We start from the raw sequence: 27,773 nt of genomic DNA, 5'->3' as shown, positions 1-27,773 counted from the left end.
CGAGGTGTTATGTCAGGCGCGTATCCAGGGGGGGCATTGGGGGCGCGCGCCCCCCGGGTAAGAAAAAGAGGAGAGAAGAAAAAAAGGAAACAAGAGGGGGGTCAAGAGGAGGAAGGAGAGGAAGGAAGGGAAAAGAAAAAGAAGAAAGAGAAAAAGGAGAAAAGGATGGAACAGAAGAAAAACGCCAAGACACCGGGAATTAGAAAGAGGAACAGTGACATAATTACAGCGCTGATCCCTATTATATACACAGGGTAGCCAGTGACGGATCGAAGATTTCGAAATATACATCATTGACTGGGTTTGCCTTATTTACCGTACTTGAGGTTAGGGTGAGTGCTTGTGTTTTATTCCAATTGCGCATGTCTCTAAAATCAGGTCAGAAAACATGTTGACATTTTTTTTTTTTTTGACCACAATACGCCATGGTCGGTTCCTCAATAGTTTAGATTCACAAACGTAATTGAAATTATTTTTGACTGGCAAAATGAATTTTCGGTACGCAAGGTTGGCTATATTGCTATATTTACAACGCGACTCTAAGCAGAAAAGTTAATGTTCTATCAATTGATTTACTTTGGGACCATTTTCTACTGATTTGTCTTAAAAATAATTACAACAGATCCTTATTTATTTACGACACGACAGTTTTCTAATGTTAATGACCGCCGCATGCTTCCATAGTATATCATGACTTTAGGCAGAATTTTAGTCTTGATATGTGCATGGTCCAAGAAAAAAAATTAAGTGTCAGTAAACTTTCTAGCCTGCAGCTACACTGGTGTTCAAGATATCCACCTTTAAAATATGCTCAATCCCTGAAATGCTAAATTGACGATGACGTCGGCTCCTCATTCCATTGGTTTTTATATCCTAATACTCAACCAAAATATGTTCCTATATATTATAACTTCATATTAATAACTGCACCCTTGGAATGATCTACTGGTTATTCAATAGCTATTAACAGTTTCATTAAATATAGCAAATTTGGTAGCCAAAAAATTTCGCGGACATTGTTATATTATTATTGTTTCATATTAAAATGAATCACTGTATAGGCTCACGAATTTCGAAGCATGGGATCCCAGTGTTGGCCGAATCGCCCTGAACAAACTTTCCCGGAAAGAAAATTCGTGAATGGTATGTTGACGTCATCCTACACGCAGGATGACGTAGCATCCGTCTATTCTTACTCACGTTTTGGATACCACATGTATACCGTGATCGATGAAGGTTACTTACAGAACAACGTTGTTACATGTTGCATGCAGTTACGTTTCGCAATAGTGCTGTACAAATTGCATTGGTTGTCAAGCGGCAAGATTTTTACGCAGAACTACGAATTACGTTTACATATACAACCCAAAGATACTGATAATAGATAAACATCACGATTTAAGGAACAAAATGAAGATTTGGAGCTCAGAGCATGTATTTAAGTAAGTTTCTTTGCTGTTTGGTGTAAATATTTCGTTAACTTCGAACTAAATTTAGGCCTATGCTAATTGCTATGCCTAATTGTGTTGTAGCTAGACTACAGTACAGTGCAACTTACAAGTCTACAGTATGTAAGTTAGGCTAGGCGTATCCCGATCTTACTTTCAGTTGTACTAGCTAGGCTATAGTTAGAACTATATAGTACTAGTAGTACTGGGGACTCGATATACCTTAGATCCTAGCATTATATTCTGGTTAAATGCTGGCCTATGTCTGGGCTAGGCTTACTTGTTACCAGTTCTGTGGCCAAGTGGATAAAGGCGGTGGCATTTGAAGCAATGAGGCTTAGGCTAGCAATCGGGAGGTTCCGGTATCAATACCCGGCTAGGTCATAGTAAGGTGGGTATTACATCCAAGAGAAATCTATGGTTTTCCCATCTGAAATGACTTTCTAAATTGCAAAGATTCCAAATTTGAGTTAAAAATGTTGAATTGGAAGCCACCTGACGTGAAGTTGTAAACCATAAGCCCTTGCGAGTTTCTCCCACATTTGTGGGTGCTTAAAGCGTTGAAAAAATAACTGCTGATTATTAAGTTACATGTACTACTAGAACTACAAGTTACACTTTGACTGAGGCTAAGATAAAGAACCTAACTTAGGCCTAGCAAATAGGGCTGTCAAAGTATTATGTGTAGTTTTCAACCACTGCAGAATTCAACTCCTAGAAGCCTTGTTACTTTTTTTGGCCATAACATTTATGTAACTTGTAATAAACTCTATTACCAATATTTACAGTAGCTTCTCATTGCCTTGGTGCTTCTACTGTAGGACATTGATCAATAATAGACATTCAATTTGGATAATCAACAATCACTTTAAATAGTTTAGTTTAAGAAAAAAGGAGGGACACTCAAGTCTCCATCAAGGACCCTATAGGAGAGAAGAAAAACTGAAGACACAATCACTCAGACCCGATTACAAAGCTTGAAGTGCTTGTCAAAAGCTTTCTTAAACCCATTCACACTACTTGCAAGTACAACTTTCGCAGACAAACTGTTCCACTCATTCAAAACCCTATTAGCAAAAAAGTTATGCCGAATATCAATCCTACTTTGTGACTTTTGGAGTTTAAGACAATGCCCTCTGGTACAACTACTAATTAGCAAACATGAAAAAGTCAATGAAGGATAAATTGTCAAAACCATATACACAATCGTGAAAACCTGAATCAAGTCACCTAGTAACCTCCTTAGCTCCAGTGTTGTGAGATTCAACAGTTGTTACTGTCTATTATAAGGAACACCCTTTAAGGAACTAATCATCCTAGTAGCCCTCCTCTGGAAATACACAACATAATGTGAACATTCCTAACTTAGAAGTATGCTTATCTCCTTTTGGGTAGCTGTCCATGCCTAGATATTATATAGGTGAATTTAAAGCTCCATTATGCATTTGTAAATTTGTCAGTTGTCAGTTATTTGTTGTCACAAACCATGTCAGACCTAATACTGCATGCAGCTTAGCAATGAATTTGTGATGACAGCCAGTGAATTATATTCATGCTTACCATTGCACTTGAGTTTTTAATATTAACAAAGGGGTTTGCTAAAGGACCTCATACTGACTTAAAAGTATGGATCAGACTGTTGTCTTAAACATGTATGAATTTATCACTTATTTACAGAATAACAGCGAAGATATGCTGTGTCAAGTTCACCACAAAATTAAAAGGAATTCAGTCAATGTGTCTGTATCTCCTGATTTTCAAGATGGCCATCCATAGGACATGCTTAATGTCTGAAATTTCCTTAAAATAGCTAAATCCAGTCCAAACCTATTCATTGATCATGAAAGACTTATTCATTATTAAAATTAATTCATTGTTTTATACAACAACAACAACAAAAATCCCAATTGTTTGATGATTAATAATTCTACTAACCTTACCAATATATTTCTCTTTTAAGAACTTCATAAACAACAGACCATCCATGGATTAACATTTTGCAGAAATTCAGTTTTGTCTAAACTTTCCATTCTGAATGTCTCTGTCTCTGTTACTGATATATATATATATATATTTTTAATGCAGCCATCCATGGGAGACTGTTGCACAGGCAGCATGGAGGAAATATCCGAATCCACTAAATCCCAGCGTCATAGGTGTAGATGTTCTGGACAGGAAGGTAGACCACCACGGAAAACTAATCAGTCACAGAGTTCTAACTACAACGTGGGGAATGCCATCTTGGGCAGCACTGGTAAGATCAGTGATTCGAATGCCTTTTTACTACCTAGTATTTGAGAAAGTAGTCAGATGCTGTGGCATACACTCTCATGCGTCATATGGGGACATTAAATGTCAGTCCAGGGAGCAGGAATGCGAGCAAATTCATACCCCTGTCCTCGTTATCCTCTATTTACTTTGTTCCCCACTTACCTGTCTCCCCACAAGGTTGTTGGAGCGTCTAGAAATCCTATAAGGAAACTTCTAGGTAAAAATCCAAGGTATTCCAGGCAGTTTCCGAAAGAAAATTTTTCCCAATCGAAAACATGTGAGACACTTTGGATGGTAAAATGAGAAGGAGGTCACTGACCGGAGGACAGGTCACTGAGGGTGCACAGTGTTAAAAGATTACCAGGGCATACTAGACACGGTAGAATGCGGTGCTAAGGTTGTGGGGAGACAGGTAAGCGGGTCACTCGTAAATATATAAACCAGTAAGTTTTATAATGAACACTTATCGGAAAGAGCATTGTGCCATGCAAGACTGTATACTACAATGATCACTTTTAATGGGTTATGTTCCTTTAAAAAAAGTCTTAAAATTACATGCTGATTATCAGGGTATAATGTTACAGTTTTGTTCGTTTGTGTAGCACTGCAGAGATTGAAACAATGTTTTCAACATGAAACTACTACAAATACTAAGGCCTGGTGTACATACACCGAGTCCTACTTTCATCTTAAATAAAGGATGGTACCTTTCTTGTTTTCTTAGATTTTGTTGTTCATTTTCTCTTTAAATTTGCAGCTAATAGGGTTACACCCCGTTACATATGCCAGCGAGCACTCAGTCGTAGATCCCAAAAGAAAATCTTTCGAGCTGAAATCATCAAATGTAAGTAGCTCTCATATGTTATGTATTAAATACTGTGCTGATGTAATGTTTGTAAATAGTACTGTCGATATGATGCAGAGAGGTTGAACAACAGGGTCACTACCAGTATTATAATTTGCCCTAAATATTTTGCGTGGGCCCTAAATGTGTGTGGGTGGGCCCTAAAGGTTGGGCGTAGGCATATATCTGGTATTGACGAATATGACATAGTGAACAGTACTCTGTGTGAGGTAGGGCTCTGCAATGTTTACACATATGCTACCGATAGTAAAGGCGCTGAATAGACAAGTTTTAAACAATGTAATAACTTTGAGGAATTCACAACAACTTTTTGTTTGACCCCACAACTATGGAAATGGAGTACTTTGTTTTTTGGGGGGAATTGTGCGCGCGAAATGCTTGTTGAGCAATTTGAGAAGGCGTATCAAAAGCTGAAATGGGTCTTTCTCCCGGAACTAGGCAGCTCTCTCTGCACCCCACCTGTTTTGTTCCAGGAAGGAACAATCATCGGAAAAAAAGGGAAAAAAAAATACCAGTCACGATGTATTTTTAACACAAATTCAATGTCCTAGAGGCATACAGAGGTGACAAATTAGATCTACTGTAGCTATATTTGGAACAGGTCGATTTACTTCCATTAGAGGATTTCATTTGTAAGGCTTGTTTTGTTTGTAAAACTTGTATATATTTTAGTCTTTAAGGTTTGTAAGTTATCGTGTATGTGAAATTCCAGGGTGAGGGGTGGGGTTAATTGGGTTGGGAGGAATTAGTCATTCTGTTTTGATTTGGGTTTGTAAACTGTATAATGTATTAATGTTTGTGTTTTTAAATAGTATGTATTTGACAGAAGTGACATTTGTTTCGATGGGTGGTACAGATTTTTGTGAATTTAATCACAATGACAGACCACTTTGGTGAACTTGGTTTAGGCTAGTGCTTGGCATTTTGATAACAAAAATTTGAAATGTAAAATATCATTTTTTTTCCTTTAGCTCCTTATATATTTTTTTTCTTTGAATTAGTCTATTTAAATGTATGCCGTACTTACAGTACAAGTCTGGGAGTCAAATTCAGTAATGCAGTACTCAACTTTGTTGGGTACAGTTAGTGCCGTTTTACACCTTTGCATTTGTTTAACTACATTGTGTAGCAAGTTAACCATCGTTTGTACAGTGCTCACAGAAAGCTGTTTGATAATTTGAATTGCATGAAAACCAAGTGGAATCAAATAGGGAAGCTACATATGAACAAGGAAAACAAGGAAGGAATTTCTTATAAAAACAAAACAGTCACTGTACATAGCAACTTGACTTTATAAGGTCTGTGTATACTGTACTACAGTAATTAGTATTATATAGAGTAATGGGACATAATACGCTAACACTCAGTGAACTGTAGGTATCGTACCCGATGATTTTTTAAAATATCTGTGTATAGAGTACTACAGTAATTATATAGAGTAATGGGACTTAATACACTAAAATTCAGTGTAGGTATCCTAACATATACAGTAATATTATATACTTAAAAATGTCTGTGTATAGAGTACTACAGTCATTAGTATTTATATAGAGTAATGGGACTTAATATGCTTAAACTCAGTGAACTGTAGGTATCGTACCGTATGATATTTTAAAATATCTGTGTATAGAGTACTACAGTAATTATATAGAGTAATGGGACTTAATACACTAAAATTCAGTGTAGGTATCCTACCATATTATATACTTTAAAATGTCTGTGTATAGAGTACTACAGTCATTAGTATTTATATAGAGTAATGGGAATTAATACACTAAAATTCAGTGTAGGTATCCTACTGTATGATATACTTTAAAATGTCTGTGTATAGAGTACTACAGTAATTAGTATTATATAGAGTAATGGGACTTAATACGCTAAAACTCACAGTAGGTATCCTACCATATGACATACTGTTCATCCTTGATACTCAGTTTGGTGTGAGGGAAAGTAAATCATGTGCTGAGAATGAGTTTTAACATGTTGTCGAAATCTTTTCCGCTACATGGGTAGTCTGCTCGATGCAGTACATTGCAAAGTGGATTATTATCCGGTACTGTTAAGATTCTTGGACTTGACCCAGGACTAACAGCTTACAGCTCAATTAATATAAAATAAAGTTCCAATATTACTGTCAAGTGAGAAGTAAAGTTGTTCTGATGTCCATGACTGTCTCTATATAGAATTTGTGTTTTGACCTAGTGTTAACGGATGAGGAAAAAGTGCAACTTGGGATCTTTTATTATCTTTACGTACTAAAATACTGTACATGTCAGTGGCCGTACAATACAGTGGCTCATGGTTCAATATAGTTGAAATGCTAAATAATACTGCCCAAGTAATCGTTTCTGAGGTTTTCCCCAATGTCCACCAATGAGAGGGATCATTGTCTGTCGGTAGTCTGCGCATCTGTCGAAGTACAGTTACTGTACTTAACTTTCCATTGTTTTCCTCCCCTCACAGGTATCTCTTCAAAACTTCATTAGTATAGACGAAAAATTAGTGTACAGTCCTCATCCAACGATAAAAGACGCGTAAGTCCTTGGTACATTTTATTTTACCGACTTTTACTAGTGATTGAAAAGTGAATGGTCTCAGTAATCCTGAAAATTCATTAATATTTTTTTTTTACTGTTTAGAAGTTACATGGAAACCAAAAGTTGAATGTTTGCAATAGAATGGGAGGGGGGAGGGGGTTGTGTCATACTTTGTTATAATTATGCAGTAATGCCATAGTGGTGTATAACAAAGTAGTAAATAAGATTCTGTAGGTTATGTTAACTTGTGAATTATTTTTTTTCATTTGAGAATAACTGAGTGTGATCCACTGTTGAACTTTGCTAAGAAACTCACAGAGATGATATTAGTTATTTCCCATAAGAGGTGCTTTCCCCTTGGGAAAAGCATGCAATTTGATGATAATTTGATATTTTCAGCAAAATTGGGGGGTAGTATATTAAAAACTGAATCCTTGACTTCAGCAGTCAGGAGCAAGAATAAAGGACTAGAAATTTTTTTATTCTTCTGGAGAGAATGTATGTAGCCTTAAACCTCTAGAATTCTATTTTTGAAGTATCACAACATTTTATAGGCCTGATATTTGTATTAATTATCATACCTTTAAGGATATGTCTGTCATTGAAATATTTCACTCGTTTCAAACTTTGGGTTCCCACGAATATGATATGCTTGCATGTTTGGCATTTTAACGTTTTTCACCGTTTGTCTTGGTCTCAACATTATTTTAAATATTTCATGGTCCCGCAGAACGTTATTAAAGCAAGAGGCAGTAGTCACAGTGAGAGGACTCAGCCTTGCGAACAGGCTCGAGCAGATGGTTACCAATGCAATATCTTCAAAAGCAAGCGCGGTAAGTTTGCTGAATTAATATCCTGAAGTGATTCATTTTAACCATAATTTTTGTCACAAATGCGGTCGTAAAGTTGTAACTCCACCGTGATGAAGCAAAGTCCTTCTGTTTTTCCCAGAATGTTTTTTTTTTTTTTTATGCTATGATTATATTATTTACAAGACAATGTAGAAGAGGTGTGGATGTTTCCTGATTGGGAATAGAAACCTGTCAACTTGGTTTGTGAAGGAGTTGTTGCGACTACTATTTGCCAGTTGTGTACTATGTTGAACATTCAGAGATGTATGCTATACCTGTATAACATGAACATGATGTTGCAGACTATTGACATTAGGGAGGAGGAAGGGGGGATGGTTGGGATGCAGGGACATCCTCCCCACTGAACCGGGTTAAACGGGCCATCAGTCCTGGTCACTTTTAATTTTTAGCAATTTTGTAGAGAACAACAGCTACTAATGTCAGCTAGTCCCACACATTAATCTGCTATTTTAACACACAGTTGATTCACACTTGAGCAGAACGGCCACTTTACAATTGGTGTATCACAAGTATTTCTATTTCATCACATAGTGCGATGGTCTGTACTTTTTGTGCACAATTTTATATGTATTCAAATGCCCACATACAGTATTGAGGCTTTAATGTAGTTACACAAACACTTGGATACTGAAAATCATGATCCAATGATCGCAGAACCTCTTTGGAGAGGAAAAAATCCATCCCACCGTTAAACCATAATGCTGTGACAGCTTAGCCTAACCAACTTGGCAACTTCTTTACGTTTGAAATATTTTATTTGTTTCAAATCAGGCAAAACATTGTGATATGAAAACTCGGTAGTAAACATTTGGGCTTTTCGTACGTTACTGCAAAGTGTTGTTAGACCTACCAATCAGCAAGCATATGTTTAACAATCAGAGCATGTTGGACAGCACCGTTTAAAATGGTGAATGGTAGCCAGACAGTTGTTTTTACCGTTCAGGGGAAAGAACAGAAATGGGTAACACTAGTATGTACAGTACTGAGTTGCTCTGTGACAGAGACAATAGATGTGGGACCAGAGAATATTATTCCTATACTCCCTTCCTGCTCTTCCTCCTTCCTCCTTCCCCCTCCCCTCCCCCCCACCCACTCCATCCTGCCATTAATGCAGCCTTGAATCTCATGCACCGCTGATTATTCTGCATTCACTTCTGATTTCACAGGGGCGAGAAGGATTAGAGATGATTATCGAAAAGATTAACGATGAAATGAAGGAGTTTGCATCGACCGCTAAGAAAGGCTTGGAGGAAATGAAGAACAGCGTGGATGTGCTTGATTTTGAGTGACCAAGGCCCCCCAGTCTAGGAGATCAAAACCAGCTATTGGTTAAAACTTTTGACAAGGTTTATTCTGTAGAAGAAGTATTTATCCTATGGATGAGATGCGTGGCCTTGACTCATCTTCAGGCTAATCTATGGAAGATGTTGCAGTGTGTTAGTTTGCCACCCCCCCCCCCCCCACCCTTGTCTTTCTATGTATCATGCTGTCATTGAGTTCCTCTGTGCTGTGTAATTCTTTCAGTCTGTCTTTAAAGTCTTGTTCTAAAAGTCAAACAGGGTTATTATATCTCCTTTATTATCGTTCAAACTTCAAAGAAAAATAGGTCTGCATATCTATTTGGTATAGAAATTTTCTCTTCAGATTTCTTTGTTACGTATGAAAATGATAGATAGGAGTGTCGGTACAGACCGGTAAAAAAGTTGACAATTCTTGAGATTTGGGAAGAATTTTGATGATGGAAGAAAAGCGAGGCTTTTACATGAGTTTTGCATTATTGATAAAAAAGGGTGTCGTGCTTGGAATCAGAGGAGGAATCCGCTCGCAAAGTGACTGTTCGTGGTCTCTAGGAGACCACATTTGAAGTAGTAACAACAAAAGGTTTGACTAAGCCTTTAGTTTATTCCGTAACTTTTTAGTACAGTAGACTGCGGATCTTTTGTAACCCAACGAAGCCTTTATCAAATCGAAAGGTAACTGCAGTATTCTTTAGAAACACATGAAACATATCTGAAGAATGCTTGGGAAGAAATTTGCAAAGATTTGATGGATATACATTAAAGGTGTATGGATAGATAGAACTATTGTTTTTAGGAAATGACTGAGATCCAGTACAATACCTTCAGTAAGTATAAGTTTAAGGGAATAAGGTCCATTTGTGTGACAGGAGTGTTGAAGGTCATTGAAGTACTCAATGCTGGACCCACTGCTCTGGATTTTTCCCCCTTTATTTAGAATGGACAAGGAGGCAGGAAACTGCCTTGGTGTGATGATTAATAATAATAATAATAGTCTGACTCTCAAAGGATGAATATTGAGCAATAACCTAAAGTTTGGTGTTCTAATTTAACAGCTGATGCTGTTGTTGAACCTTTCTGGTGTGTGTTCTCACCACTCAGTGAAGATTTTCACTATCATACAGTAAATTGTTACAGTTCCTTGCACAGCAAAAGTTGCTCCACGGATGCTTAAAAGCAGCCTTTGTGTGATGAGGTTTGGTTCAGTTTTTGGGGGATATATATTTGGTACAAAACTTGCCCCATAATATACTGTAGGTTGTTACCTTAAACTAGTGAAGATTCATTACAAATTGTGAATAAAGGGAAAACTAAGGTCAAGCATTCAGCTATTCTCCAGTGTGCTCATTGCATGTTATTTTAGTTCTGTTTTAAAAAGGAATCTGGTGATGAAAGTGTTGGGCTTCAAATCAGAGTTGTTTATGCGTGGCTAATTAAGCCTCATTGGTAGAATTGGCTCCACAAGTGTGTCTTAACTTGATCCTGTGCAATCTTATTTTAAGTAATTCTCCAAAGATTTAGTACCCTTGCCAACCTAACTCCCCCCTCCCCCCCCCCCCTCCAAAACCTGTTTCAATTGTTACCAAATTTTGGAAGGCATTTAGCTTTAAACTATTTCATTTCTAATTTGAAGTATTTTTTTGTTTTGTATACTCTGGAGAAGACATTCTTTTGTGTGCTCAGGTATTTATACTTGAATTTTGCCTTCCTTCTGTAGTTTCAAATGATACTAAGTTTACGTTTGTTTATTATTATGATTATTTTACGAAGAGTGCTATTCTGGCTTGACAAATTAAGTGTCTTTTGTCTTCTCGTGTTTGGAAAGTTTATGATGCAAATGTTACTGTCAAAACCAGTCCGCTGTTGAGATTAGAGAATATTAATGAATTGTAAACTGAAAAATGGACAGAAAAGTTGAACTTGAGTCTGTTTGGTTTGTTGTTTGCTGATGATGTAATGAAGTAATCACATGGCAGTGTCAACAGTCAATGGTAGTGGATGAAATTCATTCACTTAGATGGATGGCTACCACCAAACTTGAGCTAACAACATGTTTCATGATGTTTATCGAGGAATGTGATGGTGTTTGTGATGAAAGTGGTCATGGTACCAAAGTCTGATGAACCGAAAAGAACACGTATTATTACAAAATAATATTCCAATTTAATTCAAATTCTACATTTTGCTTGTGTAATATTTGTACAGTTCATTAACTGCTTTCTTATGCAGTTATTAAATCTGTTATGAAATATTTCGTTCAAATTTTAATTATTGAGGTCAGTATGGATAAAGACCAAGAACACTTGTAAACAATTGTTTTTTAATTTTAATTTTGCCTTAGTATGATAGTTTTGCTGGTCTGGACTGTAACTTGAATATGTATCATATTTGCAGGTTCTGTATCTTTTGAAGAGTAACATGTCTTCCGTATTTCTTATCCTAAGAGTTTATTTTCCTGTTGAATATTATTTTCAAGTAACTGCTTTATAAGTTTGCAGATTTGATTCCATGAGCAATTGATATTAATGGTTAATAGTAGTAGTAGTAGTGACTAGTTTTGGTAGAAATGCAGAGGGTAGTTGTGTCAACCAGGAGGTGATGTCATATGTTACCCTTCGAATTTACAAGGGTCAAGTTCACCTCTTAATGACCTTTGACTTCCACTTTTAATTTAAAACATGTGACAAGTCTAAGATTGGTCCTCTCTTTGTCAAGCCACAATTTTTATTACCTTAGAGGCGCAAAACTCCACGTTCAGTGTGGGTCGTGCCACTACCTACCCTTCCTGTTCCTAATTGTTGTATGATCTTTAGAATTGATCACATGACAATTGATCTTTGGTAGAGATATCTTAAGTTATTTTTTATTTATAACAATGTGAAGAATTTTAGAAATTACTATGGAAACTGCACAAGTAGTGTAGGTTTCCTTTCTTGAATTTTAGGTATAGATTGTTGAGCAACAGATGTAATTTGTTTTGAGGAAAATCTGAAATCTGTGAGGAGACTTTAGATATATGGCACAAATATTATAGAGCTCTTTCATCAATATTTTGGAATATTGTTCTTTTTCAACAGTAGTTAGACTTTTCCCACAATGTATTTGGTGCGCTTGTATATCTTAGGAGAGTGAAGTATATGATGTGTGGTTAAATTTTGGATCAAAGACCAATGTTAAGTTGATACGTTATTGTATTATTATAAGACAAACAATTAGAAAATGTTTTGTCTCGTTATAACTCAAGCTGCGTGCTGGTGGGATTGGCCATTGACACTTCTCCCCTTCTTACTCCAAAAGGAATTTCTGAGTGAGAAATTGTTGGAAATGAGGGGAATGTAATAATATGTATGTAGGAAAGAAGTTTGTCCTCTGTTATGATCTGACTGGGGAGGGGGGTGGGGGTAGGCAAGTGGGGACAACTTATCTAGAGTAAAGAAGCCTACTGACAAATGGAACATAGCGTTATGCTGTGTTCATTTGAATACAGGCAGCACACCTGACACAGTAGAGCACTCAAGTATGAGTGGTCATATAGGTGCTGCTATTGTTGTGTAATATCTTATCAAAGCAATGAAGTTTGTCAGCAGTTTCATATTTATTTTGAGGGCAAGCCATGTGTCAAATATTGTGTGACATTTTTTGGCTTCTGGATGTCTTCTAATATTTTTTTAGCCACTGGATGATGATGGTGTTGTATATTAATACAGAGAGATTTATCATAAAATATTTATTTTGTTGTCATGGCTTTGTTATTCTATTGTTTGCTGTACAAAAATCATGATTCTTTGACATTCTTAGCATTGAACCAATGAAGGACACCAGTCAAACTGTTGGCCAGAATCCCACTGCTGCCACCAACTGTACAAACTTCACACGATGGAGATAACAGGAAGTGGACAGGTCGTGTTAATTGTTAGAGACCGAGAGCAGCATACTAACAATTATGATATATTGTGATAACATAATCGGCGGTGACCTAATTAACAGTCCAGCTGAAAACAATGAGACATAAATCAAATTATAAGGCAGTACGTAATTTATTGATGTAATATTATTTTGACTGAAATCATATAAATACGTACCCAACCATCATTAACTATATATTTAACGGAACTGGCTTGTTATGACTAACACTCTTAAACAGCTAATGAAAATCATCAGTGAGTTTAGTCCCCCTCACCCGGTGTAGGCCTACTTTATAGGCCAAGTTCTATCAAACAAATATTTCAATACAAATTTAGTTCATATTTTTGTACAGAAGAAGACGTAACACAGTACAGTAGAAAAACAGTATAAAGTGAAGGACACTAGAAAACATTGTGTTATAGCCCGGCTAATTGTGACCATTAAAGATAAAAGCAAAACAGAGAAGTTTGGATTCAACAAAGACATTGACATTAGAGACAAGAAAGAGACGAGACAGATGAAGTAAACTGAAAGAAAAAGGAAACAATAAATAAGAAAGGGATAAATAGTGAGCATATTGTTGCTCTTTAATTTGTCAATAGAGAGAGAGGAAAAAAACAAAACATGACTGCTAACCAAGAATTCTAAATTTTTGCCTCATATCAGTCAATGTAATGATCAATGTAAAATGCAGTTTGTTGCAAATGCCTGAAATGATGAGAGTGATCTTACTGATCTATGATGATTTGAACACATCTCAGAAACCACTTGAATTTGCGATGTGCTCATCCTACCCATGTGATGTGAATTATATTAGTATTATATATTTGATAAAGAAACGAAGATATTGTTTAAATTAATCCTGTTGGTTTTGGTGATAAATATTCAGGATAGGTTATTAGTCTCCCCAAATGTAATTTCAATCTATGTAGTATCATTGTTTTCTCTTTGATTTTCTGCAAGCATGACCACCACGCAAACAGCTGCAGCATGACCACCCCACCCCATCCCCGTTGGGTACCTCGTCAGTGAAATAGTTTATTGAACCGGCGCATCAGACTCATTGCGCAATACTACAAGGTCATGTAAACTAAGCGCTTTATCCCGGAAAGTCAACAACCACACTGCGTAAACTGCAACAGATGGGACATCGACTGCTAAACAGTTCCTCAATTCACTACTGTAAATGTGACGTGGATTGTGAAAAGCAGGAGCGAAGGAATTAACTGTTTGTATATAATTTACAAATATTCGCAAAAGATGATCTTAGTTATCAACTGCTACGAGGATATACACATCTTTGACAACTTTTCAGGAGTTTGACTTTGATCACAAAGGTGTACGTAATTTTAGTTTGTCGCGGATCCGATATTTCGTAATGCCCTTGGATAGTTGCGAATACAAACACTGAACAATATAGGTGGAACTGGAACCTACTTTGACCACAAACTTTTGACAATCCTTGTGAAATTTCTTAGCCTAACTAAAGAGAAAACGTGAATGCATTCAGTGACTTAAGCACCAGGCAGTTATAGTTATATAAATATCTTAGGCAATATTAGTTGTCAAAACCATCACTATGGTATCTAAACTAGGCTTTAGCCTCTAGCTAATACACATGCATGCAGCGAATTGGAATAATTTGCACCAAAGATGGCGACACAAACAAAACCATATCCCTGTATGATATTCACGAAAGGCAGGTCATGTCTAGCATTCACCTTCATAGCATTACTACTTTTTGCTAGCTTTTCGAGGCCCTTGTTTCTCACCTCAGTCGGAAATATAAGCTACGTCCGACTTTTTAAGTATGTGGTGTACATAACAACAATAGTCCTGGGTGGAATGTACATATGGAGGCGGCTTGTATCAGATATTGAAGAAAGCTATCAACATGAGCTGCAAAGTCGATATGGTGTACTACCAGTAACAGATGAATCTTTGTCCGTGGAAAACGATGTGACATTTATTCAGCTGGAAAGATTTCAACATTCGGCATTTTTTACCATTTGGAAGATCATTGTCGCTCTCGTTCTGTCAATAGCTGTGCTTGGATACCTAAAGATGCATAGCCATACAAGAAACACCTTCTTTAGCCTGATAGACACTTTTTGTTTTACAATTTTAGGCTTAGGAGCCTTTCTAGTATTCTCTCTTTTTGTTTTAGATTGCCTATTGTTCTTACTATTTTGCTGTAAGATCATATTTTTATTCCTACAAAAAGATGCAAAGATATTACACGGATGTAACAGCAATATCGATCATATACTGTTAAACGATATTTTGAACGTACTGAAAGAACCAAGGAAAGTGTTATTTCACTGGAAGAAAATCTCAAACAAACTGATTTCACCAACTCTGAAAGCAAGTTTGTCTCTGCTGTTCACTGTCACTGTGACATTTTATGGCCTGCATTGCGCTCACAGAGTCCTGAAGGTAAATGAAATCGACATACCCATCAGAGAGCTACCCTCATCCTTGGAGCAGTTCAGCATCGTACAGGTTTGCGATTTCCATATTGGGCCGTGGCTTTGGAAGGAACATGTTGAAAAAGTTGTAGACAAAGTCAATGATTTACATCCAGGTGGGTGAACGGTATACATTTATCAATGATCAATTATCAATGATCGTAACAGAGGAGCCATTTATCTTTTCTTGCATGCATTAAGGTGTATATGCAGTTGAAAGAAGAAAATCATTGAACTTTATCAACCATGGGAGTTTGGAGTGGTGAGGACTTACACAAAATAAAATACCAGTTTGAAACACAAGTTTTAATCAAATAAAAATTGACATGACTCTAAAAATCATTTGACAATCAAGTTTTCTTTGTCTCTTCAGATGGAATGGGGGGGGGGGAGGTGAGGGGTAATTTGGATGAGTTGCTTTTCTCCATGTGAGTTATTGTTACTGGGTCTATCTTTAACTTGCGATCATGACTCCTGTTGGTGAACTCCAGTCAATTCTTTGAAAAGAAACTATAAACTACTAAAAGAAGACAATGTATTTGCTTATATGTCTTGCAACATACAAGATTATCTCGAGTACAGTATGTTTTGTGAAAATCTAGTCTATGCTGTTCCTACCCACAGGAGCATGTTTTTCTGCACTTTTTCTGCTTGCTTGCCATGTTCTGATAGTTTCATGAAAAGATTGTTTCTCTCAACAATGTACGTTTATGATTAAACACTTACATGCAAAAAGAAAAAAACAAAATGAGACAGAAGTGTTTAGCACACTGCTTCAGTGGCGGAGCTAGGGGTATTGGTCAAGGGCGGCGAGAATGGTCTGTAGGGGCGCTTCTGACACTATCTAAGCGGAGCGCCACCACAAGTTGGCGCGGAGCGTACCGACATTTTTGAGTAAAGATACTCCCTAGATCGCCGGAAATGACCCTTTCCGGGCCTTGTTAATTTGCAGATAAACGAAGAATAAATAGGTGTCATCGCCAACAAAATGTGACAAATGTCAATAGGTAGATGAGAGCGCAATAAAAGAATCAATAATGGCGAATAATTAAAAAGTGGTAAAAGCTGAAAAGGGCGCCAGCAGTCCTTTTGAGTCCGTCAGGGGGGGCATCCGCCCCCCCTGACTGTATGGACCCTCTGCCACTGCACTGCTTATCTACTGCAAATGAAGCCTGTGTAGGTAAAATATGTAAAAGTTGTAGTACCTGATGTGTCCATCCTAAATAGTTCTTCAGAGGGCTAACAGAGTATATATATTAACACTTGTATTGTCAGAAAATCTCTGGCACACTATAGAATTTAGAAGAAATTTGATTTATCTTGTAACATAACAAAATTTGAATAAACAAGTACATATTCATGATATTCAGCATGTCATTATAACTTTCTCTTCTTTTTTAACTTGTTTTTATTTTATTTTTTTTATTTTCAGATATTGTTGTCATTGTAGGAGATCTCGTTGACCTGACTACTGATAAAGTCTTAGATGCCATACAACCGTTAGAGAGATTAACATCAAAGAAGGGAATTTTCTTTGTCGGAGGTAAATGCAATTTAATGGTTAGCTGCACCAAGAAATTTCCAATTTTTTTATCATGGTAAAATATTAATTTCCCAAATTTGTTGGACAGCATGAAATCAAATCTAAAACAAACTGGTACATTAAATTATTCATTAAAAAAGTGTTCTGCTCATTTGAAAATGTTTTGATCTGGTTGTGGAGCAAACTGTTGCAGGAAATACTGACAGAGTTATGTAAATATTTGAGTTGTTGAAGTTTACTATCCATCCTTTGGGTTTGAAATACATGCATGCAGTGGCGGAGCTAGGGGTATTGGTCAGGGGGGGGGGGTCGAGAATAGTCTGTAGGGGCGCGTTCGACGCTATCTAAGTGGAGCGCCACCACAGGTTGGCGCAGAACGTACAGAAATTTTTTGAGTAAAGATACTCCCTAGATCGCTGGAAATTACCCTTTCCGGGCCTTGCTAATTTGCAGATAAAATAAAAATAAATAGGTGTCATTGCCAACAAAATGTGACAAATGTCAATAGGTAGATGAGAGCGCAATAAAAAAGTCAATTATCGCGAATAAGTAAAAAGTGGTAAAAAACTTTAAAAAAGTCAATTTTTACCACCATGACAGAAGAGGTGAAAGGTTAGCAAAGTGTTCCCCAACCCATCTGCCTGCTCTCACTGTGGAATCTTCTTGTTTCACCCAGAATTTTTTAAGATGCCTTAAATGACCTCCAATCCTCCAGATATTTAGACCATCAGTAGTTTATTTCATCCTCGTCAATGTCCCAAGGATGAAAAAGAATGATCATGATTCCAGAAAAGCCAAAAATGTCACCAGAGTAGGTCCATTTATTAGGACTCTTTTCTGACGGTTAATCTTTCGGGTGGACCTACAGTACACTACCCTGATAATGGTATGGTACTGCACCTGCAGTCTGTAGTACGTACAATGTGGCAAACAATAATCTTTATGGGGTGGTACCAGCAAAATGTAGGTGTTAGTTTAAGTTTTGTGTGTTCAGGTTTGTTTGACTAATCAGTTTTTCTTAAGATCTCCTATAAGAAACCAATTTAGTTTCATTCGTGAAATTGTGAGAAAATTGTATGTTTTCTTAATCACAGAAGTTCACGGGCGTCCAAGCGCCCAACTTGTCAAGCAAGTTGCAAAAAGATGTTTCTATACTCTGCATGAGTCAAGGACAGTAGGTGCAACATTTGTACTCTATAGGTATTACAATATTTAACTCATCTACAGGCAGACAGTTAATAGTGTAAATTTTTGTTTTCATTTCAGGTAACCATGACTACTACTTGGGCGATATTGAAAACCTTTATAAACACCTCAAGAAAACTGGTATAAAAGTACTCTCAAACGAAAGTGTGAAGATCTGCCGTGACGCGGATGATAAAGAAGAGAGCTGCTTTTATTTGGTTGGAACTGAAGATATCAGTCAAGAGCAAGGTCTGATAACCAAACAGAGGTATGTTCCTTCCTAGCCAGTAAGACTGATTTAAATGTCATCAGTTTGGCATACAAATTTCCATTATAGACGTTGCTAATAATTTTGGAAAATGTAATTTTTTGCACCTGTAGATTCTGAGGATTCATATCAGTCCTATAGATTTGAGTCATCAGGATATAATGTCATGTCTCAAAGAAAGAAATTGTCTTCAGGATGATAAATTTGAATTTAATGTTGTTTGGTTATGAATGAGCAAAACTGTCATTTTAAATTTCTAGCATATTGTGGATTAGCGTGGATGACCGTTAAAGCAGTATGTTGTATTTCTTTAGCTAATTGTGAGTCCCAGTGCTGTACAATTTTTTGGGGGGAGCAGGGGAGGGGTGGAGTGGGGCTAGCAGTGGTCCTGTAAAGTAGTTATTGATATGGTTATTCTGAGCATATAGTTGCAATAAAAACATATTGCCAGAACGGCCAGAATCTCATGCATATTTCATTCTAACTTTGTGCATCTTAAATGGATAATATGATGTTACAGTGTTGTGGGCCTATGGGGCTAAGTGTTTGTATGACAAAAGTATGTATAGTTTTTTTACTGTATTTATTAAAAATTTGTTCAATCATGTCATGTCATGTTACAAAATTGTCAATGTACTCTAATGCTGTTCAAGTCTGTGATTGGTCACGTGGGAAAAATTACTCGGTAACAGAAGACACAAGATATTCAAGATTACTCTCATTGTGCAAAACTTCATCTCTACTGTTCTATAATAAAACAATAAAAGAATTATACCCTCCCTCCATTGATAGTCATACTAATATGGTTGTGGTGTTGTTTCTTTGCTTTGGACAAAGTTAAAGGTGATAGTTAGTAGACAGGAGTACACTAAGTCGATGGTCTGCAAGATATGTGGCGCGATTCAAAAAGTGGGTCTTGAAAACTTGTTGGTGGGTTGCAAGATTTTTTTAGAAGTTGAAGAAATTTCTTATCTACAAATTCATTTCTTAAAGTCAAGTCCTTATAGTGCAATCTACAATTCATGCATTCTGTGCATCAATGCCGAGGAATTTGGTTCCGATGGGTTTTGGCTCAGTCCTCATATAAGAGCCTGGGTATGTGATCTAAAAGGTTGGGGACAGCTGTACTAAGACAATCCAAATTTGCTGTAATAAATGATCCTTTCTTGAATGGTTGCTTTCCAGAACTGGACGCAATTTCAATCTTACCAAGGCTTTGGTCGGTGTGGACTCTGCGATGCCAGTTGTTCTACTGACACATCAACCCTCTGCAGCAAAGCAAGCCATCCTAACCGATCAGAAATTTGATCTTATCCTCTCAGGTTGACAAACTTATATGATGTTTTTCTGAGACTTTAAAGATCTTAAAGTTACATTAATAGTACATGTTGTAGGCTCATCAGATGCCAGCACTACCACATAAAAAAATTGTCCTACTCTTGGCTTGATGAAAACAAAAAGTTGTATATTCATGTTAGTTTAGTATTTTCAAGAGTTAGGAGACCAACAACAGCTCATTGGAAATCCTATCCATGTGATGATTGTGGATGAATACAGGCTTATGTCAAAGATTTGCTCTTGATTAGTGTTCAGAGAATTACATAGGAGGTGTGTTATTGTCACACCCATTGCTGTTCCCGAGACAGATGATAGAAGAGAATGTACAAATAACCAATGGAGGTGAAGGTACCCCATATATCATTCCTGCAATGCAGCTATGAGAAATGCAGCTGTTTAACTGTTCTGAAACATTGAACCAAACAGAACCAAAAGCCCAATTCACAATTCACAAACCTGCAATACAAAACCTGTGGAAGTATCTGCTCGGCAACATTGCAAAATGGCAAGTTTGAATACTCTGGTGTAGATCGTGAGAATCTGGTTATTTCTTGAGACACCTTCCGGACACCCAGTGGTTGTGGGTCAGACCCTTTGTAGATAGATAGATATTTATTCAGCCAATCATATTATTATATAATACAAATTGGTTGATAACAAGAGCTCAAAACATTAAAAATTGTAAACAACATATAAGATGTAAAATAATATACATAGATATGAAAACGTTCCTATAAAATGTACAAAAATATGAAAATGTACTCACAATATAAAGATGAACAAAAACATAAAATGTACCTACAAAATATTAAAGCATACAAAAATATATAAATGCTCTCATATCTTATATAAAGTCTACAAAGTATGTAATTGTACATAAAATATTTAAATATATTGGAGTATAAAATTATTTAACGGTTTTGGTGCGCATTGAATATCTTCACAGCAGAAGGATAAAAACTGTCAGTAAATCTTTTAGAACCCTTAAAAGTATGCATTCCTTTGCCTGAAGGCAGGAACTTGAAATAATCAGTTGCTGGGTGGTAATCATCATTCAATATATTTTTAACAGGTTTTAATGTTCCCCCCTGGTAGAGTGAGTGAAGGGACGGTAGGCCTGTGCGTTTCTTATGACAGATTCTAGTTTCCTATGATCATTCAGACTCGCGTGACAAAACCAGACTAAAATGTTTAAAGTTAAAATACTTTCAATAATAGCACGATAAAAATTAATTAAAATTCTCCTACCCTCATTTAAACAATACAGACCCAACCAAAACAAAGACTTGAGATTGAGGTACCAAACTTTTATTGCTCTTCTTTACAAATACATTTTGTACCTGGTCTCTCCTGTCTATTACAAATGATGAATATTCATGACTAGTGTAACATCAAACATTTATTGTTTACTTTGGCATCAAATACATTAGAAATGCCAGCATATAAGCCATGCCAGATGGAGGAGGACAGTGCATTGAATTGGTAGAATGTCTGATCTGATGACAAAAAACATCTGGCCATCCTACTGGTATAAATGTTTTTCTTTTCTGTCTATGCTCTCGTTAATACAGGTCACACTCATGGAGGTCAATTTTTTCCTGTGTCTCTGGTCGTCTATCTCTCCGTGCCGTACTTCTATGGACTTTATCACGTTAAGGAAAGTACCTACCTCTACGTATCAAGTGGAGTCGGTTTCTGGGGAATTCCGATGCGTTTTATGGCACCACCAGAAGTCGCGGTCTTATCGTTGGTGTCCGACACTGGATCTTCTCATGCAGCGATAAGCAGGGCCTAGTAAACATGATGAAAATGTTGTTGGGAGCCTTTTTCTACTCAATATGTTCATTCGTTCTTGTTTCAGTTTCTGCAAATTAATCCACTCATCATTCCAAATCACATTCCTAAGATAGTGAAAGATGCATTCACTGTTTACCCGTTATGCCCTTTCAAAGCAGGAATTTTTTATATGAAATGGTAGGTTCTGATCAAATGTATTTAAGTTTACTAGTAGCATGTCATATCCAATTTTCACATTTGCTTGAAAGCATTTTGTGATTTTAGTACTTCATTTTGTATTGGGTTGTTACTTTTGACACCTCCCATGACTTGTGTAAATACTCACGCATAAATGGAAACCCAAATCATTGCAGAGACAAACAGTATATTGTGAACCTTTGGGTGTGTTGGTGTGACAAGTTTAAGCAATGACCAGGGTTTCGCTGTTGTAAAAGTCAGTGTAAGAAAGGCCTTGGCTTGGATACAAGACTCTAAACTTTGAAACTTTAACTTTATAATCCAAGCAAGAATCTCTTTTATCTCAGAAATTTAATCCACTAGCTGTTTTGTTCCTTTTTTGCAAACTGTTTGATATATTTCATCATTCTTGCTGCAATCCTGATAGATTTAACCTAGTAGATAGTGGTTCCAGGCATCTGGTCTTTCTTTTTAACAGTCCAGTATGGTAATGCCAAATTATAGCATATTCAAGAAAAAATGCCTGCTTAAGACAATCAAACTTTTGCACAACTTAGTGTGATTTGTTACGTTGAAATCTAAATGTTGATATTGTTAAAAAACATGAAAAAGGATAGCTGGATAAATTTGTGATTTTCTAGATGCCTGTAACAATGGCAGTTTGATTTCCTCCTTGATTAGTTTGGTCATCTCCTCTCCCTCCCCACACCTCCCCCACCACCATCACCAAGCCGTCCTCTTCTACCACCAGCCAATTTTCCAACATGTGTCTTTACTTATATATTTATCAATTGCTATCAGTATTATTTCTGTCAAACAGTCGTCTTTCAGAAGAAATTTAAAAAGAATGATCGTTATCATTGAATGTTAATGAGAAAGAAACAATGACTTACTACGGATATCTATAATGTACAGATGTTTTATTAATTTTAATTGTCGGTACATAATTAAGTATGATTTGTAGTAGAAGACAATTGCTACGATTCCAGGTTGTATCTTTATCGCACTTTCACATCCTTGCCTTTAAATGACCGAGTAAGATTAATTGCAATTGAAATGGCTTTCAATATCATGAAATGGGGCTAAAATGCTAATAAAATACCAATTTCAGTTAATATTGTTATTATATCTTCTGAATTTGAGAGAACTGCTGTTTTTGACTCCCAATGAACCTTTTTTTATTAGCCAGTATTAAAAGTCAGTGCCTGAAGTTATATGTAAGAAACTAAACTTTGTTGTAAGTTATGTTCATGAAAATTTTGTCTTGATATTTGTGTTTCATTGCAATATGCTTTCTTTACATTTCTTCATGGTTTTGTTTGTTTGTTTGTTATTTTTTCATGTGCATTTATGTTGTGTGTGCTTTGAAAAGACTGTCAAACAGTACTAAGAGAAGTTAAGCAGAAAGGAAACACTAGCTATGAAACTTTATGTAAGAATAGTAAATTTAAACTATTTTTTTTCCACATATTTTTTGATCTTCAAATAATTTTGATAAATAACAGCCATGGTTCTAGTGTATCTTGCCATTCGTGTTCGGTGCTAACGCTGTGCAATGTTAACTCAAATTTGGGAACAAAGGTTTCATATAATTTTAAGAATCTTCATTTAAAATAGTATCCTGTTATGAAAAAGTAGAGAATGAAATAAACAGATAAAAGTCATTTTGTGTAGTCATTAAAGTTGGTAAGTTTGACTTCATATGTCATTTTTCAGTGCTATTTCTATTATGATGTTTAGAAGCAAGTTTTTCTTATGCAGGGAACATGGGAAAGGAAATGTATGGTCCTGTGGTTGAGAGAGGGTGAGGATGATTTCTTTTTCTTAGAGAGGGGTGATGATGGGGGGGGTGAGGTTTTCTGCCACCCCTGGTAGTGGGATTACAGACATTCAACTCGGTGCACCAACTATATACCATACAGCCTGCAGGATTCCAACAAAATCATTTACAAAATTTATTGCAAGTTTGTATTAACTGGATGTAAATGTCTGTGAAACTTGAAGGAATTATAAATTGATGAGGGAATACTATAGCCAACTTTTGTTCTCAGTTTATATTTTACTTATACAGGGGATGTCTTGGCTCCCACTACCTCTGATCTGCAGTGGGGGGGGGGAGTTTGCATTCAACCCAGGAAGAATTAGACCGACTAGGCTTAACCTTCCTCCCTCCTTTTCTCAACCTTAACAAAGTATTTATATGCAAACCCTAGCTTGCATTTAGGGCTACGTATACATATCTAAAATTTAATCTTAATGTGCCTCAGAGTACACCATTTCGCATTTTGGTGTAGGGGTGGGGAGGACCCACAACACTAGGTGTGGGCTTCAATTGATTCCAGTGCAGCCCCCCCCCCTCTCCTTTTTTGATTCATTCATTCGTCTCTTGCCCTTCCACAAATATTTAGCCCCCTATCTTAATTAGTCGTGGGAAATTATGAATTTGGACACCCTTCCCCTTTCCCCACCAAGAATTTTCTGCATCCCACTACTGGTCATCGCAAGTTAGCAACTAGTTATGAGGTCGGACTCACCCCATTACTTATCTCGTTCTGTTTTCAATTCGTGCACTTTTGCATACGACACTAACCTCGTATCAACGGTACTATGGCAAGCCGTTTTACTTTTTATTCGATATTTGATGATATCATCAAATATTTGGTGATATCAGCAAATAATTGTTGATATCATCAAATCATTTGATGATATCATCAAATAATTGCTGATATCAACAATTATTTGCTGATATCAGCAAATAATTGTTGATATCAGCAATTCATTTGCTGATATCAGCAATTCATTTGCTGATATCACCAATTCATTTGGTGATATCACCAAATAATTGCTGATATCAATAAATAATAGCTGATATCAACAAATATTTGCTGATGTCAGCAAATGAATTGGTGATATCAGCAATTGAATTGATGATATCAGCAAATCATTTGCTGATATCAACAATTCCGACATATCACTAATTAATTAGTGATATGAGGAACCGAATTGCTGATATCATGAAATGATTTGGTGATATCATTAAAAGATTTGCTGATATCAGCAATTGAATTGGCGATATGTTGGAATTGCTGATATCAACAATTCATTTGCTGATATCACCAATTCATTTGCTGATATCAGTAATTCAAGCGTATCGAACCAACGTCTACAAAAAGGAATTAGAAACGAGCGCCATCAACAGGCATTCTTTTTGGGTCTTAAGGGCGCTGTTTGACTGGTAGCGGGCACAGAAAGGCGCCTGGTGCGCGGTTAATTTCAGCCTTGGTTATAGCGATCAACGGGAGGGGAAAGGGGACTAAGTTACACAGTACTACTACTGCCACTGGGAGAGGTACCGTGGCTACTCATGCACTCGTGACAGGGACGACAAACGTTGGGCAAGCAACGAGTAGGCCAGGCCTATAAACCTATGAAAAATAATATCGGGGTGGTTAAGTAGTTCAATATGAAATACCAAAATGTAAAAAGTATACCCTGGTCGGCGACAGAAACAGGCTGGGAACTGTGTCCATTAGACTGGCTCCCCGATGGTGGCTGCAACCAGTGGCGGGAGATTTGTTTCAAATATTGGGGTGGGGGGACTTTAACTTGGGTGCAGACGCGTAACAATTCCCCCACCCCAAATTAAAATTGTTCGCGCACTTCGTTATTTTGTGTGTGTATATATATATATATATATATATATATATATATATATATATATATATATGTGTGTGTATATATAAATACAGGCGTGTATCCAGGATTTTCTAACCCGGGGGCGCGATCGAATTACTATCTAAGCGGAGCGCCACAGAAAATTTCTGGTTTTGATAGCCCCCCAGATCACAGGAAATGGCACTTCTCGAGCTTGAAAATGATCAACAAGTTGTATACTTTGGCCTGAGAATCAAGTTTTCCCAATAGTTTTTTTCTTCTATCCATAACCTTTTTCAAGATTGTCACCAGTCATGCACACATCATGTTCGACCTCATCGCTTCTCCTGTGGATCATTGCTTTGGAAGGTAATACTACGTAACGGCCTATACAATACCCGTCAGCCCCACTTTTCAAGGTTTGAAGCCAATTATTTGTTCAGAATTTGAATTATAAATTCACTTCAAAACATATCCATAAATGTTGCACAAAATTTCATCTATGGTCAACAAATATAGAAGAAAAACCTTCAACCCCTAACAGACCGGTCAGTAGAGGGAAGTATGATGAAGAATGTTGGTCAGGGAATTTTCGAAAATTCAGACACAGTTAATTTATTGTGTACAAATATTATAAATATAAAACTTCGATATCGTTAAAAAAGACAAAAATATCTTCGCCCCACCCCCCCCCCTACTTGGCTACGTGCCTGCGGTTAGAAATCTTGTAGGAAACAGGCCAAATGGAAACCCAGTGACCCAGTGAACCCATATCGATGTGGATCATATATATGATTGTACGTACTTACACTCATACACAAGAGATGTACAGACATTATGATAATAATCATGAGTGACAACATGCTATACGGTCACAGGTCACAGAAACGACGACGAAGAGTCATTTACCTCATAGCGCATGTGTTGGATGAAGTTTTAGCCACCGCCAAATAGGATTTGGATAAATAATCTCATGCATTATTTTCTATTTATAGCCACACAAAAACACTATGCCACCAAATATTGGGGAGGGGGATATTAGATACTATATCCCCCACCTAAAATATGTCCCCCCCCCCCATGATCGCCGCTCATGGCTGCAACGTTCCGTCTGGCTGTGCCTGTGCGTCTGCGATGGAAAGGAGCTGATCGTGCACAGCTGCTATTGAATTGAACCTGTGCTCATCGATGCTCGCGTTAATCCGTTCTAAATTTCTCTTTGCTTTGGAGAAGACGTTCTTTCGCTTCAGAAGCATTCTCATTGCCAGTTAAGAGCCTCTCTACTTCCCCCAAAATCCGAGAACTTCTGTCAATAACGATCTGTGCTTCATCAAGTTTACCGCAATCGCCAAGGTGAAAGTAACGCTACCCGTACCCTGTTGTCTCGTCACTGTCATTTGCATGTACTGCTTAGTACACTGACAGACGGGCTGTCACGGTTGAATTACTGATATCATCGTCACGGTTGAATTACTGATATCAGCAAATGAATTGGTGATATCATCAAATGAATTGGTGATATCAACAAATGAATTGGTGATATCAACAAAAGCATGCATTAGTGATATGTACGGTTCATTTGCTGATATCATTAAATCAATTACTGATATCACCAATTGATTTGTTGATATCAGCAAATGAATAAGTGATATGTTGGAATTGTTGATATCATCAAATGATTTGCTGATATCACCAATTATTTGATGATATCAGCAAATAATTGTTGATATCATCAAATGATTTGCTGATATCATCAAATGATTTGCTGATATCACCAATTCATTTGCTGATATCACCAAATAATTGCTGATATCTGCAAATATTTGTTGATATCAGCAATTATTTGTTGATATCAGCAATTATTTGATGATATCAACAAATGAATTGGTGATATCAGCAAATGAATTGGTGATATCAGCAAATGAATTGCTGATATCAACAATTATTTGCTGATATCAGCAAATAATTGTTGATATCAGCAATTATTTGATGATATCATCAAATGATTTGATGATATCAACAATTATTTGCTGATATCACCAAATATTTGATGATATCATCAAATATCGAATAAAAAGTAAAACGGCTTGCCATACGGTACTGCTGCAGGCTTGGTACGTACGTAACTACTCTTTTAAGTGATTGA

General features: G+C 36.8%; 2 protein-coding genes across 2 annotated transcripts; both read left to right on the top strand.

Moving 5' to 3' along the window:
* Positions 1-1,238: 1,238 nt before the first annotated feature.
* LOC139964188 (PRELI domain containing protein 3B-like) lies at positions 1,239-13,017 on the top strand. The gene is made up of 6 exons (XM_071965595.1): positions 1,239-1,442; positions 3,534-3,702; positions 4,477-4,563; positions 7,048-7,118; positions 7,852-7,954; positions 9,160-13,017. The coding sequence occupies exons 1-6, from the start codon at positions 1,411-1,413 to the stop codon at positions 9,280-9,282; spliced, it is 585 nt and encodes a 194-aa protein (XP_071821696.1). The 5' UTR covers positions 1,239-1,410; the 3' UTR covers positions 9,283-13,017.
* A 1,266-nt stretch (positions 13,018-14,283) lies between these two features.
* Positions 14,284-23,658, top strand: LOC139964181 (transmembrane protein with metallophosphoesterase domain-like). The gene is made up of 5 exons (XM_071965583.1): positions 14,284-15,781; positions 17,098-17,208; positions 18,475-18,661; positions 19,847-19,983; positions 21,571-23,658. The coding sequence occupies exons 1-5, from the start codon at positions 14,851-14,853 to the stop codon at positions 21,792-21,794; spliced, it is 1,590 nt and encodes a 529-aa protein (XP_071821684.1). The 5' UTR covers positions 14,284-14,850; the 3' UTR covers positions 21,795-23,658.
* The last annotated feature ends 4,115 nt before the right edge of the window (positions 23,659-27,773 follow it).

This window comes from Apostichopus japonicus, chromosome 3, assembly GCF_037975245.1.
Source record: "Apostichopus japonicus isolate 1M-3 chromosome 3, ASM3797524v1, whole genome shotgun sequence".
Lineage (NCBI taxonomy): Eukaryota > Metazoa > Echinodermata > Holothuroidea > Aspidochirotida > Stichopodidae > Apostichopus > Apostichopus japonicus.
The sequence above is the reverse complement of the archived record's forward strand: the minus strand, read 5'-3'. Positions and strand labels throughout refer to the sequence as shown.